General features: G+C 30.6%; 1 protein-coding gene across 1 annotated transcript in view; it reads right to left on the minus strand.

Annotated features, from left to right (window-relative positions):
- The window catches only part of Epac (Exchange protein directly activated by cAMP), a 178026-nt gene that overhangs the window by 46936 nt on the left and 107663 nt on the right, over nt 1-23427 (minus strand). The window contains exon 3 of the mRNA XM_088261989.1: nt 22253-22304. Coding sequence (XP_088118115.1) covers nt 22253-22289 — 37 coding nt within the window. The 5' untranslated portion in view covers nt 22290-22304. The remainder of the gene's footprint in view (nt 1-22252; nt 22305-23427) is intronic.

A 23427-nucleotide genomic window follows, 5' to 3' on the forward strand; every position in this document is an offset into this window, starting at 1 on the left:
TAATTAATTAAAAATAATATTTTTAAATTTCCTATCTTTAATAATGCACTGGAAAATCATTTATCAACAAATGTGTGTTTTACGAGATAAGATATAATATTTGAACCCAATTGTGCATAAGGCACTATCTCATCGTAGCAGTCTTTAATTATGTGAAGGCAAGATGATCAGTCCTGCCCTACACGTACCACCTCTCCAGGATGATATAAGTGAAAAAATAAATTAAGTAACCCCCCGGCAATTGTACCCATGACTCCTAATACGGTAGCCAAACGCGCTAACCACTACTCTACGGCCTGGGATTTGATTTTACTGGAGTGATAAAAGTGAAGAAAAAAACATGGACCAACTTGATAAATGGTACTTGGCACAAAAATCAATTCTTGAATTTTTATATTATATTATACTTTTAAGTATTTTAAAAAAAAATACATTTTTTTTGACATTTCAGCATGGTGAATAAGAATATTGAAGTGTGCGAATCTACAGGCTTCCTAACTGTCATTGGCTGGTTCAAGTGAACACTTTATACACTTTATAACATTCATTGTTTTACCCATGTTTGACAACCTCACAACTCAAATTCCGGAAGTTATATTTATATTATATTTCAATTTAAAGAATATCTACTAAATAATACTTTTTCGGCGACATCTACAGTAAAAAGCGAATACAAAATTTGTGATCATAAATTCGGACATACTCAAATTATATTTACCTTTATAAATAACCCCCGTAAGCCATAAATAACCTAGAAATACTTGGTATACATTTTAATTTTGGAAACCTTGTTTGCTTATCGATTTTAGGGTATAATTGGAAATCCCACCACTTCCTTATTACAAACAAAATTGGTTTATACACTTTGAATAAAAGTAATTAATATGGCATCATTGACCAAAACAATTTGTTTTAATTAAATTATTTGAAAATCATATTTTACAATCGCAAACCGAAATCTCAAATTTATTAATATTAATTGCTCTTACCCTTATTTCTTCCCTATAATTTTTAGGACTATTGGATGATTCCGTACGTTAAACCACAAAAATAATAACAAAATATAGCGTTAACACTTTGAAATAAAGCTGTATAACCTGTTCCATTATCCTTAATGTCGTTAAATAAAAAATATGTATAAAATAGCTATTTAAGGGTAGGTTTAAAATATATTTCTGACATCTCAACAAAGATGAAGAAGAATATGGCAGTCAGGGCATTTACAGGGCTTGCGACCTGTCATAGGCTAGTTAAGTGATCACTTTACACACGTGTAACATTCACCAATTCTACCCATGATTGACAACCTCATAACTCAAAATTTTGAAACCTCTAGATATATAATTCAATCTCGTGACATAGAGCATGTGAGTTCACAACAGCCATCTATGTTGGAATGAGGAAATCTTTTTTTAACTGGAGACACTGGAATCACTTATTAACAAATATGTATGCATGGTCCGAATTCTGGATATTCGAATACTCGAGACCCGCCTGAGAACATGATTTTCAATTTGATTTAATATAGATCGTATCATTCGGCCATGTCATCCATGATTGCACGCAAATTACGAATAAAATTATTTTATTAAAAAAAAAGTGACCTCGCAACGGGAAAATTCAGTGGGACATATAATTGTAAATATGAAATTGTAAATATGTGTACGATGGAAAATAAGTCAATTAAATAAATATTTAGACATTTTGATAGTAGAAAATTATTTTACAAAACGCGGTTTTATATTTTATTTAATAATTTTCAAATTATTAAAATAGGGGATTTTCCGATTCGTGAAAAATCCGCATTCCGCAAGAGATCTGTTTAAAATATATAATTTTTTTCATTAATTGATTCGGCAGTCACTCTGTGGTAAAATCTATCCATTTATAATTAATGTTTTACTTAGTAAATACCACAATTTCAAATAGTGGTATTTACTAAGTGAAACATTAATTGTTATTTACTAAGTAAAATATTAATTAAAAATATGATTTTTTAATTAAAATGTAACTTTGTTTTAAAATCACTTTGAATATTCTAATACAACTCAATTATAATGTCTACCGGTTTCGAAGCTAATCGCTTCTTTATCAAGACTGATTTATAATATTTATAGCGATTTTAAAACAAAGTAACATTTTAAGTATAAAATGGAAAATCAAAAAGTTAGTGCTTCAAATATAAATGATATACAATTTTTTTCAAGCATCCATGACGACCATTTAACTTTATTTCAATTATGTCAAAACTCAAATAGTTTACGAAAAAGAAGTTCGATCCAAATTATTCTCCCGAGACTTACTGATTTCTCTAATAGAATTCCCAACTGTGATTGAATCCGGGAATAAGAAGTAATCCAATACCTCCTCCATTTTATATTAAAAATTTTACAATCTTTTGAACTGGGGCTGATTGCTTTTAGAAAAATCAAACTAAGCGAATCCATCCATTTCATTCCAATATTTACGTAAAGAAAGATGGATGACATGATGAGATATTTACGCAACTTTTTCTTCCTAAAAAGTTTCATTCAGTCGATAATTGCGCGTCTCTATATATAACTATTTATATATTATTTCAAGAAATAAAAATATTTTGTATTTTGATCCACTTTTATTAACCAACTAGTTTCGGCAACAACCTGTTACCCTGAAGAGGGCAACAGGTTGTTGTCGAAACTAGTTGGTTAATAAAAATGTGAGTGGATCAAAACACAAAGTATTTTTATTTCTCGAAATGATATATCAATATGATCCACAAAGTTAATGCTTTCAATATTCAAAACATAAATCTATTTATGTATATCGTGTCGGGTTGTGGTCCCGTGGTTTGTGTCGCGAACTCGGTTTGAGCCCACTCTACCACAATTTGATACCTGTTGATATTACCCTGGTGCCTGAAGCGCAAGAGTGATCACATTGCCTGCATACATGCCTGATAACACTGCATCAATACTATGCAGTGCCCTATGCACCATTGAGTGAGTATAAGGGTTAGGAGAAGAAGAAGAAAATCCATCAAAATACAACATTATCAGGAAGGATTGCAAGAATTCCAAGAATTGCAGTGTTTAAAGACATAAACCAATTCTGTAGGGGGTGCCTAATTCATATGGCCGGGGCTGTATGCGTGTTAACAAACTATTCGTATTTCGTTTGACGTTTTATTTAAATATACTCAAGGACAAACGAAAAAAGGCATTTTCCACAATACTATTTTTAAATTTTCAACGTCTCTCAGAATATAAAAGAAATCATTTTAAATTTTTGATTGATTACGAATGTCAAGGAAATTATCGACTTCTCGAAAAACTTTAATATTTCTTTTCACTTTCTTTTATTATTGTCTGTCATCTAAATCTTTCTCCGTTATTCATCCCGATGATGCAAAATATCATACTAAAGATGCGTATTGAATGAGAACAAAGTAAATTATATGGAAGAAAGGTGATCAAATTTGGGTGAAATTCAATCTCAGCGACAGATACAAGCGTCGAACGCAACTTATAATAAAGTACATGCTTAATTACACGATGAATCATTTGCAAATTAACGAATGAGAATGTGTAATTTGTCATTTAAATTCACGTAATTGCGTCAGATAAGGCATTTAGAGAAGTGTGACAAATGTGCCTCGATTAAGGCCCAGCATTCGTTAAGTCGCAACTTAATTTTCTTAATCCAGGTAACATTTTAAGCACTTGATTTTTTTCTTAAAATATAGTTTTTGCATTTACAAAATAAGTTTTTCCTCGAAATAACTATATGCTTTTGAAAAAAAAGAGTTATTAAAAAGAAAGGACAAAAAAAACATATAAGAATATTTTTTCTATACATATTTAAAAAAAAAAAAACCAAATACTTACAAATAAAAAAGATCGGTCGTGAACAGACATATGACTTTTCCGATGGAATTAATTATGTGTTTGGGAATATCCCCTTAATGTTGTCATCGTTACACATCTCCGGGTATTGTTGCATTAAAAAATACTTTTATTAATTCACAAAGCGTTGCGTCCGCCCCTTGAAAGGAATTACATTTTACCCTTTTGATACTGTCCATAAACAAAATAAACAAAACCTTGTGTGATTCCCGAATCCCAAATATAGAGATTGAACATTAATCTAGAATCTATGTAGATCAATCCCAAATATATAGATTGAACATTAATCTAGAATCTACGTAGATCAATCTACAAAGGTGAAGGATGTATTGAAACTTATTAGATAAAGTGCTAACCTTTGATAGTAGCGATGGTATTCAGCCCACGACTATAAATCTAAAATTAACGTGATTAGTGTGGGTATATATGAACTCAGCGAAAGCAATGATATTTACGTGCCTAAATAAACATGACCTGGGGTTAAAGGCAGATATTTACCGGTTGGTTAGCCGGATCTAGGATCAGACGCGACCTTAAAGGAGGACCCTAGATTCACATCGTGTCCGCTGGACCAAATTAATTGCGTTCTGTATTTATACAACAAAAAAATCCAACCCTTATTCATATTATACTGCCAGTACATAAAATAAGCAGTGAACATAACCTACCCATGTACAATAAGTCCTCTACTTACGTGATTTCGACTTACGTGAATTCGTACCTACACGATTTTTTTCTCATTGTTTTTTCAATCCCTAACATTTCAAATGAATGTTTTGACTATCGAATTGATAATAAAAGAAGACATGCCATAATAATGGAGACCAAAGTATAAATTATAAAAAAATATTACAAAGGTAAAAAGACGGCTGTCATTGCACGTGCTCATAAAACGTGTCATTCAACTATTAGAACAATTATTAAATAGAATGCTCGAATTATGGATTATCTAACGAAATCAGTACCAGCAATCTACGATAATTACCAAAAATAAAGGAATATAAATAATTAATCAGTGGTTTGTTTTGAAATTCGACTACGTATATGTCATAATATACACATAAATATTTCTAAAAATGATAATGTCTTATTAAATATAGGTCTGTAAATCTATTCTGTTTTCACATGTGTAGGTACTATATCATTTGAAACTAGCGCATATTATTACATACTAATATTATTTTTTGACATCTCATGAAAGATGAAGAAGAATATGGAAGTCTGGGCATTTACGGGGCTGACGACCGCCATCGGCTGGTTTAAGTGATCACTTTACAAACGTGTAACATTCACCAATTCTACCCATTATTGACAACCACACTACTCAAATTCTTGGAAGTTCTTTATATATGAACCAATTTAGAAACCTTGTTCTTGAATCACTAGAACTTCACTAAAGACATCTATTGGTGAGATGTAAAGAAGCTTTTTTTTAAGCATTTGAACCTCACATACTAATATAAGAGTTTCTGCTTAATAAAAAGCTTCTTTACATCTCACCAATAGATGTCTCTAGTGAAGTTCTAGTGATTCAAGAACAAGGTTTCTAAATTGGTTGATATATAAAGAACTTCCAAGAATTTGAGTAGTGTGGTTGTCAATAATGGGAGATAATCCAGATTTTGTGAACAAGTATTTGGACACACTCAAAATGTTGTATTATGTAGTGTTCTATTCTCTCTGCCTACCCTTGCGTGAAAGCGGGATAATGGTTAGTTGGATAGTTAGTTGCCACAGTGAGCAGCAGCAACGCGTGTGAAAATATATTTTTTTTGCGTAGACACGAATTTTCTTATTGTATTTACATAATTTGGAGGTAAAATAAAAAATTATGGCGATAAATCATTATCACACTTGACGTATCGTCAGCGGGTAAGGATTGGCATGGTTTGTGGGCCCACTGTCCAATTTGATGAATTACATACCAGTGTTTGTATAGACCACAATATGTTTACGGAATGCCTCCAAAAAGATGGCTCAAACTCCCAGACTCGTAATTTCACCACAAGTTAAACAACAACAGAAATAATTTCTAAACCAAAATTCCGTGAAAAATAAATGATACTTGGTATTCAGGTTTACCCAAAAAGGCACATTAACAAATGGGGGTTTGAGGTTGTAATCTTAAACCACACATGTATATATATGTATATACATATATATATATATATATATATATATATATATATATATATATATATATATATATATATATATATATATATATATATATATATATATATATATATATATATATATATATATATATTTATATATATATATATATATATATATATATATATATATATATATATAATATATATATATAAATATATATGTATATATATATATATATATATATATATATATATATATATATATATATATATATATATATATATATATATAAATATATATATATGTAAATATATATATGTATATATATATATATATATATATAAATATATATATATATATATATATATATATATATATATATATATATATATATATATATATATATATATATATATATATATTTTATACGTTTTCCATTGTGATCCATATTTAATTTCCTTGTCTTGTTTAAAAATATCAATAGGAAAACCACTTAAAAAGTGGCACATTGGATTGTTTGAAATGAAAACACATGCTTTCCTTTTTCTCGAACTTTTTTCCTCTTTTTCAATTATTTTGTCGGCCATTTCCTTGGGTTTTTTTCCTTATCTCGCACAACCGGGTATTGTTTCCTTTTTATAGCGGAAAAGGTTAACGAGATTTGAAGATTTTTTTGCTTGATTTCGCGGTCGTAAATTTGTTCCGAAAACCGCTGCCGGGAATTCGAGTCTATAGCCCCATCATTATTTCCAAGGCTCGAGATTATATGGGAATTTATTATATTTACGGGGAATAAGTCTCACTTGTGTTTTCCAAAGATATCAAAAGCTACTTTTATAAGTTTACATTGGAACTACGATATGGCATATGGCGAGATAATGAAATATTATTTATGTATTTATTTCATTTTATTTCAATTTATTTTATTCCAAACTTAGAGTATAGGCGTTTTGTTTGTATTTTATTTAAATAATTTTTACATATAACTTTAAATGAAAATAATATAGAAAAAGAATAAATAGATAGTAAATATAAACAATCATACACACACAAAATTTCAAAAGTTATTTAGTACATATTGGTGTATCTGTGAACGCAAAACTTTTTCAACAGATCGTTAGCCTTAGTTAGTTCGCTTGTTAGCAGAAAGAAAGAAAAGATGATTTATTTTGTAAAAAAGTACCTATTAGAGCGATTTTTTGATGAAAGAAACATAAAAAAAAAACATTTCATTATAACGGTAAATAGATAACAGATTAAATATATTTAAAAAAAGGATGTTATTTAAAAAAAAAACTCATAACTTTACATCTAAGAAATGCTTGATAAAATATACAACAATTATAAAATAATTTCGTTGTTATAAAGACAAAAAAAAAAATTTTAAATAATTTTTATTCAAAGATTTGGACATAAAGTTTATTAATTTTAAGCGATATTTTTTGTGACTCAATAATTTAAACACTTTTACCATGGCTATTTAAAAACTTGGCACGATCAGGTATGTCAAATACTTGAAAGCTATCGGGTGAGGAGTCGAAATAATCGGTGGGAATGTATGAGGAGATGCATGAATGTGGAAGAGGCGAAGAATGTTTGCAAAAACAGAGTACAGTAGCGCTCTAATTTTTCTGCACACACACTCCTATGTAGAAGCGGCGTGATATTAATTTTTTTTTTAAATCTATGAATCTAAGGAAGGTTTAAACATATTTTGAAAACGGATGCTGATACGAATCACGTAATTCATTATTTTCGAAAAGGTAACCCAATGAGGGGACAAAATGTACTACAGCTGAATGGCTGCCAAAGTAAATATCCCTGTCATTTGCAGCCGTTAGTAGCGAAGATCTTATTACGATAAGTGTAATCTCTTTTGATCCCCTTACTTCCACTACTTTCTACTATCAGTTCTATGAAATACAGAATCTTTTTCTCAATTTACAGCTATTCCTTTTAATGTTCGTGACCTGACATAATCCAACGATCATTCCGAAACCGGTAGTCATGAAATAACGTTTTCAAAGTGGTATTACACAAAGCGAACGATGAATGATAAGGAGAGTGTTATTCAACGTAATTTTTTTAAATCACGCACTCACACACACACACACACACACACACACACACACAAAGAAACCTTGAAGTTGTATGTATATCATTCACGGTTTCTTAGTATGTGCAAATGTGCAATGCGCTATTTGTCCTCATACAATTAAATTTATATTTATCAACATCTGAGTTTCAGTTTTAATATACAGTATTTTTTTATGTAAAGAAAGGTTTCTGTTAGAACTATCTTCTTTACCACCGCATTTGTGCAAATAAGTTACCGTGCATATTTGAGTTTGCACGTAGTTTTGTACAATATGACATCAGAATCTTTCCATTTCTTGAGACGGTGACACGAGCGAGACAAACTACGCCTTTAGTACCAAATCATGCGTTAGAACAGAGAAGACAATGTATCTCCGTGCACTACCGACGCATGCGTAAAAGTGTCTCGGCGACAAGTCACTTTAAATATGCAGTTAGCAATGGATTGCGGAATTTAATAAAAGTAAACGAAATAATTAAGTATTTTTTCTCAATAAAAACCATCTTTTACTTAACGTCCAAACTCTGAAATGTAGCTACGGCTTATACAACACCGCTTATCGTGGCCCTACTTAGGCTTCAACTTTATACGTTTAATAGCCTATGCCTACTCGAGTGAGTGGATTTACTCTTTATGTTTAAAGTTACTTTAATTTCTTGTAATTCATGAGTGAAAATTCTGGGCAAAAACGCTCCCGTTAAAGACCATCAACAAATACGAGAACGTATGTATTCCGAATTAAAAAAAGGCATTTCAGGTTCTAATAAATGGTACAAGCCAGCGCATATGGTTTGAGTTTCGTAATAAACTTTACGGATGGATATCCTCACAATATGGATGTGACAACATATTCCTGCATGTGACACGTGAATATATAGTATGTACATCACGACCGCGACGAATACCTGCCAAATGCAATTTCGTCCGCCAAAACGGGACAAAATGGATTTCGCGGTTTGCGGTTATCGGTTGATGCAAAACCTTTTTGCAGTTGCATAAATATTTACAGGATGCATTGGATATGGTTAGCTTAGGGTACGTGTGGGGTAATCAAAGACGTAGATTGCTTTGCAAAATGCATCCAGAATATCAAAAAATATTTGAAATTACAATATTTCCGAGTATATGTACAAATATTTAAAGATTTTTCATAAAACAAATCGCTTTTTAAGTCAAAATGAGAAAAAAACTATTATTATGTTATGGCATTGACTTTACAAAATAAACTAATGATTTTAATATGTATATAAAAATAATCAATTTTATTTATAAGATCACTTCTTTAAGTTTATATATTAATGTAAACATGATTAGTTTCGAGAAATAATATGTTCTCAAAAATAATAAATAAATTGAATAGGGCTTTTTGACGTGACAATCGTGTCTCTCTAAATAATAAAAATGAATTAATGTTTATTTATTTATTTTATTTTTCCATCATACACAAAATTACAAATTACGATATTAAAATTTGTAATTTTGGATTTCCCGTTTAGAGGGCACATTTTACAATATTTATTTATAAAATTATAAGAAAGAAAATTGATTATGACATGCAATCTAATGAATGATGCAGTCTATTTCAGATCTATCTACAACCATTATCCATTTATTAATACCTCTTTTATATTTAGTTTTTTTTATATACTTTATGGATAGTGGAAGCAGGTTGTGCAACTTTAAAGCAAAATAATAATAAAAAAATGGTCATAAGAGGTATATGTCAGATTTTGTTTAATGTATTTATATGTTTTCGATCATGTAGTTCTATGTACTTGCTAAAAGGCGTGTAAATTGTTATTTATATGTTTTGCTGGGATGTGCTTTCTTGTGATATAAAAATAAATAAATGACTATCATTTGTGAAGTGTTCAAAAATTTATTTAAATTCTATTAGAGATTTGTGAGACGGTTGATTAATTAATTAGAGAATGTAATCGAAATTATGTGCACCACTTAATCTATTGGATATTGAATGTCAGTCAATGTTTGCATTCAAGGGAGTAGGTATCAACTTGACGTCAATATGCAAATTTGCATCCTGCAAATACATAAGACAGGAGCAATTTGAAACATCAAGAAAATCTGAAATTAGAAATTTCGTTTTCGTAAAAATATTATACGGAAAAAGGCTGGAATATATTATATAATTAAAATGAATTATTCATATACAGGACAAGCCAAGGAGAATTGTATAGCGTCAGTTGAAATGAAGATTAATGAGTTTAATTATTGTAATTATATAAAAACAAAAACGTTGGTTAATTGAATATTGATATTTAAAAACTGTTGTTCTTTTTCTTTGTTCATTGTATTTTTTCTTTGGTAACAAAAAGCTTAAATTTTGAAAGCATCTTTACAGTGAAAGGCGCTATCATCATCGTAAATAATAATTTATTTATTGATTTAGCGTTTAATTTGTAGAAATCCATTTTAATTTATGCATTTATTTTTAAATCAAACACTGATTTTCGAGTCTAATAATAATAATAAATAATAAAACCCTTATCCGCACCCCAATGGGGCACTGTGTCATATAAACGCAGTGTTATCTTGATCGTTTGCACATGAAAGGGTGATCAGCCCTCCGCTTCAGGTACCAGTCCATGGTAATATTGAATAAATATTACAGTGAAAAAATCACTTATATTTATTTTACCCCCCTTGGGAATCGAACCCGGGACCTCCAGAACGCTAGCCGAGCGTGCTGACCATTACACTACGGAGGCGGATTTTTAAGTCTACTAAGTTGTATTATATTTTAAAAAAAACACATTAAATTTTAAATTGTGACAATTGTTTCGCCTAGTCTTGACATTTTCAAACGAATGTGAAGATTAAATGGACCTTATGTAGCTATACAATTCTTGGTACCAAAGTGATAATATTAATTTTTATGTGTTTTTTTAAATAAAATACAACTTAGTAGACTCAAAAAAATGTGTGTTTGATTTAATAATTAAAACAAAACAAATAACATTACTGAGATAATAGCAATGATATTTGATTTATTCTGCTGATTATTGCCTATACGTTATTGCCTATATATATGTTTTAAAGATTTTTTTCACAATTTGAATATTGTTTGAATATTGCGAATATCAAAATGTCACAAGTTGAACAAATAGTAATCATATTTTATTTTCTTGACAACACACTGCCCTATCTTTGCAAATATTCTTCGCTTCTTCTATATTTGGGATTCTTCTCAAACAGTTTATTCTCACTCCAAAACTGACCACCTCCAAGTATTCGAAATACTTGATCATGCCAGTTTAATTCGTTAATAATTGCTCCTTTTCCTACTTATTATATATTTGTCTAATGAATTTTTTTACCTTGCTTTCCTCACTTATTCGTTCCACATATCGAAAATATCTTAAAATTCCTTAATTTTATGAATATTGCTTATCTCAGCCTTGCATTTTTTCCTTATTCCATTCGAATATCTATCAAACATCGTTTTGCCACATATCGCTTACTCCTTTCAAGAACGTTATAAATCAAAAATCGTAATTTTTCAGCTGTGCATGTTTTCGGAATGCTCAGAAAATGTACTATATCCCAGCAAAAGCGCCATATTTTAAACTTAATATTTAACCGCTACAGGGCAGAAAGTGTTGTTTTTGCATTTTGAAGAAAGGGTATTTTTTAATTATTTTTTTAAATATACTAAATATTTTTCAAATGGAGAAATAACCTTCAGGTTTAACCTAAAAAGATCTGTTGTACAGTATAAAGTTCAAAAAGTGGCTTGATATTTATTTTTAATACATTGTGTTATATTTTTAACTTTGAAAACGTTCTCCTGAAAAATCAAGTTTATTGATTTATAACGTTCTTGAAAGGAGTGAGCGATATTCGTGTATGAATAATAGAAAGATCCCATTTCGACTGCAATCAGTTTACTTTAATCCTTATTTTGCCAACTCCATGCTCCACTTACAAACATCATAGTAGAGAAACTTCTTTAAATACAGGCAAAATAAAATAATGCGTCAAAAGCAAACAAACAGTAATTCACTGAAAAAAAATCTTTCTCGGTAATGCATTCAAATTAAAGTAATGAATAATTTACTATTCAAAAATTTTCCACAATTCTGCCTAAACTAAGCGCAAAACGATTTAAAATTAAATTCGCAAAGCCTCCAGTTTCCTTTGATGTGCAAATTTCATCATGTTCAATGTGTTGGAGAACAATGGGGCTTTGTGCATGTTAGTTGTTTTTAGCGTATCTGCACAAATGAATGCTATGCCTAATTTTGAACGTAGATTATTATCTATGTACAAATTTATCCGCAAATTCGATACATCATCATGGTTGCATAATGTCTCTTTAGTTTTGAAATATACGTACTAGCAGTGGCTTGCACAGAGATTTAACAAGGGTTGGAGTAGAGGTAGGTAGTAAGGTAAGCTGGTACTACTTAATAAGGTAGGGTAGGTACTGGTTGCGTTTTTATACGTCACGCGGGTAAGTTAGGATAAGCACTACTGTTCTGCCTATTTGGAATGCACGCCCCTGAGTGCGAGAATCTGTACACATACGGATGTTAACTGACTAACTAACCATCTTGCCGCTTCCCCGCAGGGGTGGCCAGAGAGAATAGGAACAATCTTCGGGTCTTCCAAATTCATGCATCTCCTCGTACATACCCGCCGATTATTCTGACTCGTGACCTGACCATTTTCAATTATTTGAAATACATGATAGTTTTCCTCGGTCGTCCTCTGCTTTTATTACCAACCACATTCGCCTCACATAGGATTTTAAAAATTGAGAAATCACAAACTTCTTGCCAAATCGTTATAAAAACAATCGTTTTTTGTTGGATACTTTTGTTAAAAAAAACAGAATATTTAATGATTAGTTAAAAAAAAACAAATAAATACATATAAAAGTATTTTTTTTAGTTCTTAGTACATTTTTCCATAAGATTTATTTTTAATATTTAAATTCCTTTTAGGTTACTTGAAATTCGAAATAATCAACGGCTATATATGAGGAGATGAATACAGATGTGACAGTGTGGTAAAGGGTTCTATTCTCTCTGCCTACCCCTGCGGAGAACGCACAAGTTCTCTTGTTTTGTCCTCCCCTTACGGGGGTGGTGTTCGGATCCTCTGTCCCTGTTCACCAGGGAAGTCCTTCTTTATTCTTGATTTTTTGTTCTCTTAGTGGTACACAGGGTATTTTTATTTTTTCTAAATCACAGGGTATTTCTTTATGATTTCTTTGCTTGTCTCTGTTTTTTTTTGTAATTAATTTTTTTACAAAGGGGAGCTGAGACGAGCAAGAAAAACATAAATTTATGTCATTGTCTAATGTATAAGTTTTGTTAATACTTTTACAAAACTATATAACTATTTTTTATCTCACCAATAGATGTCTCTAGTGAAGTTCTAGTGATTCAAGAACAAGGTTTCTAAATTGTTTCATATATATAGAACTTCCAAGAATTTGAGTAGTGTGGTTGTCAATAATGGGTAAAATTGGTGAATGTTACACGTGTGTAAAGTGATCACTTAAACCAGCCTATGACGGTCGTCAGCACCGTAAATGCCCAGACTTCCATATTCTGCTTCATCTTTGATGAGATGTCAAAAAATAATATTTATAAAAACTATATTCTCTCTTTACTTCTGTATTCTTCCTTTTTAAATAAGCATAGGAATCGTGAGGGGTTTTCTTTGCTTGTCTCTGTTTTTTGTTGGAATTTAATTTTTTACAAAGTGGAGCAGAGACGAGCAAGGAAAACATAACTTTTTGTCATTGTCTAATAAACAAGTTTTGTATATAGTATTTTCTCTCTTTACTTCTGTATTCTTTCTTTTTAAATAGGCATAGGGATCGTGATGGGTGGGGACGAAATGTCGGCCTCTGTCCATACATCCTCCTCCCCCCTTATTAATCTGCGTAGAGTTTATATTCCTTAAGAATGAATTAAAATTATTCCTCTATGCGCAGCTGCAGACCCTTCAGGACTTTATAACCGCAGAAATAAAAAAAATAAAAAAAATACCCCTGCGGGGAAGCGGTGTGATGGTTAGTTAGTTAGTTGGTTATATTTAAAAACATTTTTTATAACTTTGAATTACCAACTTGTCCCCGTAATAATGATTTTAAATGAAATCCTTTAGTACACAACCATGATTCACGATTTACACACAACGAAGGTTTGATAGTCCCAAGAATTAACATTAAATATAGGAGTCGAACACTGCAATATATCGTTCCGAACATTTTTAATTTGTTGCCGACGGATGTTAGAGGTCAAAATAAAATATGAAACAAATGCAAAATAAAGGAATGGGTAAATGATCAAGAGTTAATTTTATGAAAATTGTAAAATGTTTATATTCTTAATTTTTTTCCTCTTTTTTGTGTCTATATTAGGTTGAAATCGACAAAAACAAAAAAAAAATGTATTAAAAAAGAACTCCACTGACAAGACACAAGGTGGCTTGGTGGGTCTCTGCAAAAAAAAATGTTCTAAATATGTATAAATTGTGATTTAAATAAATGTATAAAAAAAAAAAAAATACAAGTAAACATGTTGTTTCCATTTCTATAATTTATTTTTGTTTATGCCGAACCTTGAGGTAAAGTGTGCCAGCCTCTAAGCTTCGTATCGCATGCATGTAATGTAACATACAATGAATTGTTTAGTTAGGCAATTTCGTTTTCATACAATTCATGATTCTTGTTCGTCTTTGTTTGAAATACGTTATGTTTAAATAAAATCTTTTCTTTTGAACATCCTTCTGAAAGCTGAAAGCTGAAATTGTTTTGGTATTAATACTCTTCAGCTGGCATTTAATTAATTTTAGATCGAGGTAATTTCACATTCCACGCGGAGAACTATAGAATAATGAAATGTTGAAGATGTGCGTGATATTATAACGCACTTGATAGCGAAAACAACCATTAAATTATACAGGGAATAAAATTACTTCAAGTTTGGTCGTGAGTGGCATTAATTAATTTTGAGAAAACGCAAAAACGTGATATTTCCAATGTAAATCCTACATTTTAGGGAACATTTGAGACTGGCCTAAAATGGTGATGTCTAAGCTAGACAAAACCTGTAAAGACCGGGGTGTGAGTAACAGCACCAAGATAAAGCTTGTCAGGAGTTTGGTCCTCTTTGTTTTTTGCTATGTTGCTGAATCATGGACCATGAAAGCAGCAGAAAGGAGAAAAATTGACGTGTTAGAAATGCGGTGTTGGAGGCGCATGCTCCGAATTCCATGAACAGATAGACGCACCAACGAATCCATCCTTAGGAGTTACATTTAGATGGCTTGACTCTGGCAATGTCTATACTATACTATTCTTCAGTTCTTTGGACACGTTGCGTTTGGCAATAAGGTTAGCCTGAAACGGCTGGTTGTGATTGGTAGCCTGGAGTGGAAGAGAGGGAGAAGAAGCTTCCCATACGATGGACAGATCAAGTTAAGACAGCAGGAGGGACCTCGGTGGTTGGAGCTCTACGTGTAGCGCAGCCAAGAAATAACTGGAGACGAGTCATTGATTTGACAAGGGTCACAACCCTCAGTAATAAGGAGTCAGACAGAGAAGAAGAAACACTATTAGGATGGCAGAACGGGAGCGGCTGGAGGCGTTTGACATGTGGTGCTACAGGCGCATGTTGGGGATTCATTCTTCGGAATATGAAGGAAATAAGGAGGTATTTAGCAGAGCTGGGGAGTAAGATGCTTACTAAATAAAGTAACGCAACCGCGAGCCAGATGAATAGGCCTATAATACAAGACACCTTCTTTAGATTGCGGCAGGCATGTGCGAAGGTACAAACAGTAAAGGACAATCCGAAATTACGCTACATGGACCAAATTAACTACGACTTGCGTTGTAGTGGATACGCCATGTTGAAGAGACGAGCGGAGGATGGAGGCTGACCATGAAATATGCAAACCAATTGTCATACAGATTTGTAACCCACGAAGAAAGTGTAAGACTAATCGTCTTGTTTGTAATTTACATCCATACAAAAAATACTTAATTCCTAGTGAGGCTTCTTTAAATTTACACAAAAGTAAATTTATTATAAGAAAAACTCAAGATTTAGCGATTTTAAAATATAATTTCTTAGTTCTTTAATGTATCTTTTGAAGCATAAAATTCCAAAAGGGAATCTCTCGGAAGAACAAAAATTCTTGATTGATTCAATTCGTTTGTAATTAATCTTCCTTTAATCAGAAAAAGCCGGATTTCGCCTTTTACACGATTCAAAGGGTTTTTAATCCAATATAAAATTCCAGCTAAAAAACCCCATTGAAAACTGTTCAACGCCGACGTTTCTGTTATCCTCTAAAAGCCTTCTGGTTAATCTTAAAATACGAGTAACTGTCCATAAAATAATATAACAATATTTTTCCATCTCAAGATACATGAAGAAAATTATAGATATCTGGGTATTTACAGAGCTTATGACCTGTCATAGGCTGTTGTTATATCATAAATTTCATGACGCTTTATTCGTGAGTTCACTGGAGCTATTTATGGTTGGTTTGTGAAAGCTTTTTATTTAGCCGAGACACTTTTATTCAGATGTATTCAAGGTCCTAATCGGATTATTTTACATACATACTAGAAGACGCCTAAAACATGGAAATAAAATTTTTATGCAGCTTATTTTTATATTAGACTAGATTATTCAATTCATAACGTTTTTGGGTCAACATAAATGTAAAAATTACTTCTAAATATTAAAATTTAAATTTGTGAACAAGGGTTAGGACACCTAGAATGTTGTGAATAATTAAACAGTATATAATCATAAAATATAATATGATTTTTAAAAAAATAGCGAAACTCGAGTAATATCTTTCAAGAAATATATATATAAATATTTTCCACAAAAGGGTTTCGAAATACGACGGAATACGAATGAAGACGCAAACAAACAACAATTCTGAAATATAAACAAAGGAGATTGAATTCATACGCTCTTTGTTTGTTCGTGAAGTTCAACGCATCTTCCTGAAATAAATCATGAAGAGTAATGGCACTGAAATTTTCATTAACCGTTTAAGGATAAAAAACATTTTCGTTGACTTTTTTTGAAGGAACTTAAAACATACGAGGAGCGATAGTTAGTATTTTTATTACATATTTTGACATTATTATTATAGCATACATAAAGGCAGTATTGACCTTATTATATTTATATAATAAACAATTTTAAAAATTTAGAGAATCGCATAGCATCAATGAGTAATTAGACACTAATCAAAACGATAGGTCTATTTTTATTAATGTTTTGTATTTTTTGTTTAAATATATTAAAATTACTTTTAAATAAATTAAATTTTATTTCTAAAGGTGTCATCAAATCCACTGTAATACTGGGACGACAGGTTCAATTTCCACCATTGCAAGATGAATTAAATGATATATATTTACAATTAGCCTAGGTATTTGTGATGTATTTTTTTTTCATGTTGATATTTTCTTTCCCTACTATTCCATCTGCAGATAAGCCTTTTAACTACAGACTTATTATTAAGGCTATTTCTTTTAAAAAATGACGGTGATGAGATGTATTTATTCTGATTGATTTGAATGCGTGCGAATCTTTCAAATCTGAGTTAAACAAGGTTTTATAGATATCTCAACATATGTAGTTGAAGAAGAATATTATAAAAATCTCGGTATTGACATAGATTACTACGTATTATTGGCTAGTTTAAGTGATCGCCTTCAATATAGTTTATTCGCAGGTTTTAACCAGCCGAAGATAAGTCGTTAGCTTTTTTAAATACCCAAATTTCCCAATCCTCATATCAAACACTTTTTATATTGAGATATTAATAGAACCTTGAGATATATTTCAGAAAATATTTGTTAATATTTTTAAATATTAGTTTCGTATTATGAATGTAAATCTGTTTAAAACGGTATTATTAAAAAAAAAATCATTATTTTAAAAATTAAACACTTGTAACTTTTGTCCGCCTCCGTAGTGTAATGGTCAGCACGCTCGGCTACCGTTCTGGAGGTCCCGGGTTCGATTCCCAAGGGGGGTAAAATAAATATAAGTGATTTTTTCACTGTCATATTTATTCAATATTACCCTGGACTGGTACCTGAAGCGGAGGGCTGATCACCTTTCCTTCATGTGTAAACGATCAAGATAACACTGTGTTTATATGACGCAGTGCCCTATGCACCATTGGGGTGCGGATCAGGGTTTATTATTATTATTATGTAAAATACCATTTTCTGAGTTTTATTTCATTACACACGGCTAGTTTTGAAAATAACGGTTGCTTTTATCGACAGGTGATTACAAAAACTATCGAAAAAAAACATGTACATAAAGAGGTGGGCGGGGTGATAAATAGAGGGGCGGGAATTTATGTAATGGGAACATAGATAATAATGGTGACGTCTTTTGGAAGAGCATATATTACAATATTGATAATAATAACCATATAATTAACATGTTATTCCACAAACTTAATGCCAAATTAATAAATAATTTAAGAAAATGTTTGTTTATGCAATTGACACATTTCGATATTCACCAACTCAGATAAAAGCTTATCGCTTTTACTAAATTAAACGTCCTTTGACGCAGTAAAGGCATGAGGGAATTTGAATTACTGGTACATTAAATTTAAAACATCCCTACAAATACTAGATAATTGTTTAAGGCTTTGAATTCAGGGATGAATCACTATAGAGAGGGTAATTAAGTGAACGCCATTCACTTAAATGTATATTCCTTTGACTAAATGTTATGTCTTAGCACGGGAAAATTAAATCTTCATTGTTTACATAAATAAATGTCACAAACATAATTATGTTAGATCATTTTCAAATTAAAATTCCATTATTTTTTAGTTTTGTTAGAGGTATTATCGAGAAGATGATAAATTGCAAGGCAAGTCGCAGGTAAACGCAATAAGGTAGAAAAATCCTAAAGTAAATACTGACTTAAAATCTGAAAAACGAGAGATTTCACTACAGCATTAAGTCATTGTTTGGAGCGAATGCAGACAAGGTAATCAAGGCTATGAGTGGGAGTCTTACCAAAGATTAATCCCAAAATTAAAACATTTAATGTGAAAGTTGGACAGCTAAATGTAAAAAAAAGACCGATGTCATCAGAAGGTAGAAAAAATGTTAGTAAACCAATCATCAACGCATTCCGCATAATTTTCAAACACAGTACGGTGTTTGAAAATGATGCGGAATGCATAGAAACACGTGTCATAATAGATTTTAAGAAATAGTGGTTTTTATTATTAAAGAAAATATATTCAAAATGGATTTTACCACATAGTTACTCCCAAATCAATTAATGAAAAATATATGTAAATATACGTTTAACTATATAATAATAAATAAAAAAACATTCAGTCAACGCTGAAATTTAAAACTGAATTCTTTTATCCTCATCTATGTGTGTTAAGTTCTTAAAAAAAACTCAATTTTTCAAACACTAATGACAGGATGTTGATACATTCTTACTCTTCTCAATGAGATAACTGTACTTTGACAAGAGCAAGTACGTTCTTAAACGTCCTTTGAGGGAAGATTAGTTTCTCTTACTATAGCGGGTCCATTCGAGTAGATTATTAACGTCAAGTCTAGCTAACATGGCTCCGACGTGATTCACTTATGCAAATGAACAATTATTATGAAGTCTATTTGATCCAAGAGTAATTTGGATCAAATCTAATTACCAAACGGTCCCTGGTCAATAAATTTTAAACTAGCACTGAATATCAAAGATAAGGTCAACTCGAAGGTATGAGTGATAGTAACAAATAATTCAAGTGACTTTCATGTCTAAATAATTATCTTTTAAAGTATAAGTTTAAAACGCTTAACTTACAACATTTTGAGTGTGTCCAAGTACTTGTTCACAAATCTGGATTATATCCAATTATTTTTCATATTATTTTGTTGACATCTCAACATACATGAAGAAGAATATGGATGTCTATAGTTCCATATTATTCTTCAAATAAAAAGCGTCTTTCATCTCACAATAGATGTCTTTAGTGAAGTTCAAGTGACTCAATGTTTCAAAATTGTATCATATATATAGAACTTCCAATATGAAGTTCAAAACGTGTTTCAAATTTATTCGTAAAAAAATAAACCTCATTTCTAATGAACATTTTGTATTTATACATACAAATGTGTTGTATATATATATAATTATATATATACATACAAATGTAATATCAAAATGACTAAGGATTTTGTATTTGAAAGTTTAATTTACTTTTATTATTACTTATATTATTATTATGATCACCGGTTATGATCAATAGATAGTCGTTTACATTATTCTTCTTCTTACTTCCATTCGCACACAATGGTGCATAGGGCAATGCATAAAACTGATGGAATTTCAAGTTGATCCTTAATTATACGAAAACAAGGTGATAATCAGTGTTACTCGTTAGATACCAGTCGATGGTAATATGAGCGTATAAAACATTTATGTTTATTCGAACGAACCCTCTGACAATCGACCCAGGGACCTCCAGCATGGTAGCCAAACGCGGTGACCAGTACACTATGAAGGTGAACACTGTGAAGTAGGTAAACATATTTTGTGCTTTTCCATGTTATGATTCATCCGAAGATTTAGTTCCTTTAATAGGCCACTCAACAGGTAACAGTAAATAACTAACTAAATTGATTCGGTAGTCGCTTTGTGTTCAAATCTATCCATTTTAAAATTAAATCTTACTTAGCAAATACCACTGTTTATTTAATAGTAGTATAGTGGTACTCAACCGGTAAAATTAATAGATTTATATTATCCACTGACACTTCGTGGTGGAATTGCATTTTTAATTTATTATTAGATTAAAACCAATATTTTTAGCTTTTCCACTTTTTTATTTGACCAGCGACCGGGTTTCGTCGTTACCGACATCATCAGACTGGTCTGATGATGTCGGTAACGACGAAACCCGGTCGCTGGTCAAATAAAAGAGTGGAAAAGCTAAAAATATTGGTTTTAATCTAATAATAAAAGGTAAAATTAAAATAAATTTAATTGTCTTATTGATTTCATTTGAAATTAATTTGCTTGATGGAGGTTAATATCCCAATTCCGTAGTTGATTTAAATTAGTGGATAATTAATCTGATTTGTGGCAAATCCAATTATGAATCAATCAGGTATATGCAGGGGTGAAACAAAGGCCATTTAATGTTCGAGTACTGAAATCTGTATATATTTCCGATGCATCTGTTTGCATTATAAGCTCTCTTAATATTTAATTAATAAATTCATATGAAACAGAAGAGTCCTCCAAAAATCCGTTTGAATTTAATTTGTAGTTGCCGAACACGTATAATAGCGCACACTTTAAAAGTAAAAAAGTGTATTTTTCAATATTTCAACAAATTTTTTTACGTAAAACTTTACAATCTTTGTATTCGATTTCCGGGGATGTTTTCAGTAATTTAAAAAAAAAATATCATTACACGACAAAACACAATATACTATAGATATAATATCATACACAAGGCCCAAGACTCCATTCATCGTGGAATTTGTTTATGCATTGGATTGTATCATCGGATGAATGACTGAGATTTCATCTTGTGGATGCTAAGTTGGTGAATGAATGAGATGATTGATTCATTTGTCAATTATCTTATCGGTTTAACACTGTACTATTTGCAAGAGGTCAATGACATTTATTCGATGATTATGAATGATTTTTTTGTATTTTTTTATTGATTGGTAATATTTTTACTTTTAAATTAAATATTCTTTTAAACTTTTACTATAACAATTTTTTTTATATAATTAAAAAACATTGATTTTTCATTTTGTTATCTGTATTTTCCACCTAAAATTATAGTTTCAAATTATCAGAATAAACATATATAGTTTCTTAATGTATTATTTTTTTCAATATATAATGAACCCACACACAGGCCAAACCTATGTGGAATATTTTTTTAATGTTTTAAATACATCATATTTATAAATAATACAATTATTCTTTAAAGACTAATAGAATGAAACCATAAATATATGTAAAATAAAAGTAAGATATTATCTCGTATAGGTAGGGACAAATACGAAGTCGTAAAATTACAGTTTATTAAAAAGTATTAACTCTTTTAAAAAAATTAAAAAACTTACCATTTTTTATTTTGCAGTTTGCTAATAGGTCTGACATCAGGTCTTTATTTTTCTGAAACAAAATAATAGACAGTTAAAATTGGCAAATTCTATATTACTTATATATCGTAAAAAAAACTTTTTAATTAACTCCAATATATCGATTAAATGCAACTGCACTAAACAGGTGAAATGTTAAACATATGATTTTTAATGTCTACAAAAAATATTTTTATTGAAATTTATTAAAGTAATAAAGATAATTTGTATTAAAAATCACATACATGTACATATTTTAAAGATAAAACTTCTATACAAATTCTGCGTTGTACTTAGCTGAGCACTGAAGCATTTTTTAAAATATGGATTTATTGATCACTTAATCCAGTCAACGATAGAAAATAAGTCCTGTTAATACCCAAACTGCCATATTATCATCTAAATGAGATATGTATTAAACTACATTTAATAAAAAATAACTAAGTCGTCAAGAGAGAGAAGTATATTTATTCTAGTAAATAAATAAAAACTACCCTTGGTTTGTATTATGCACAAATTACTTCATTCACCCATCACAGAGTTGCGGAGTATCTCAGATTGAGCTTTAAAACGAAACTAAAATACGTACAGATTCAGTACTAAATTTGAAAATCTTGAAGTTGAGAACTCTTGGTGGAAACTTTACGTATTAAGAACAGCAAGATCATAAAGTTGTCTCGAGAAACTGGATGAGAAATGTACCAAGAGATTCTAAAAGTTGAGAAACATCTCTGAGCAAGAGTTAATTTGGTAGTTCGAGCAGTTTTGAACTCAAATTTTCCTTGATTTTTTATTTGAGAAGATGGGCATTTTAAAGAGTGGCTAGGATATCAGAGCATTTAAGGGTGCTTTATCGTTTAATCTCTGTTCTTTTTAATGAGTACTTCGCTGATACTCTGTTGTTAATCGTTAGGGAGACTTTTGAAAAATAATGAAAGAAAAGCAAAATATTTTTTGTTGCGTTTTAATTACATTCTTAGAACCAGACCAATTACTGAACAAATCTTTCATGGTTTCATTTACAACTGGTGGGGTTTTTTTTAATTAAACGCCATTTTTCATTAATGTGCATATTTAAAACTTCTCCTTAATTCAGAATATTTTGAGTGTCAAAAATTTTCCTTACAAATTCTGGATTTGCACAAAAATTTTTATGA

This window comes from Brachycentrus maculatus, unplaced genomic scaffold, assembly GCF_059751285.1.
Source record: "Brachycentrus maculatus isolate JH-2025_06_01 unplaced genomic scaffold, ASM5975128v1 h1tg000172l, whole genome shotgun sequence".
NCBI lineage: Eukaryota > Metazoa > Arthropoda > Insecta > Trichoptera > Brachycentridae > Brachycentrus > Brachycentrus maculatus.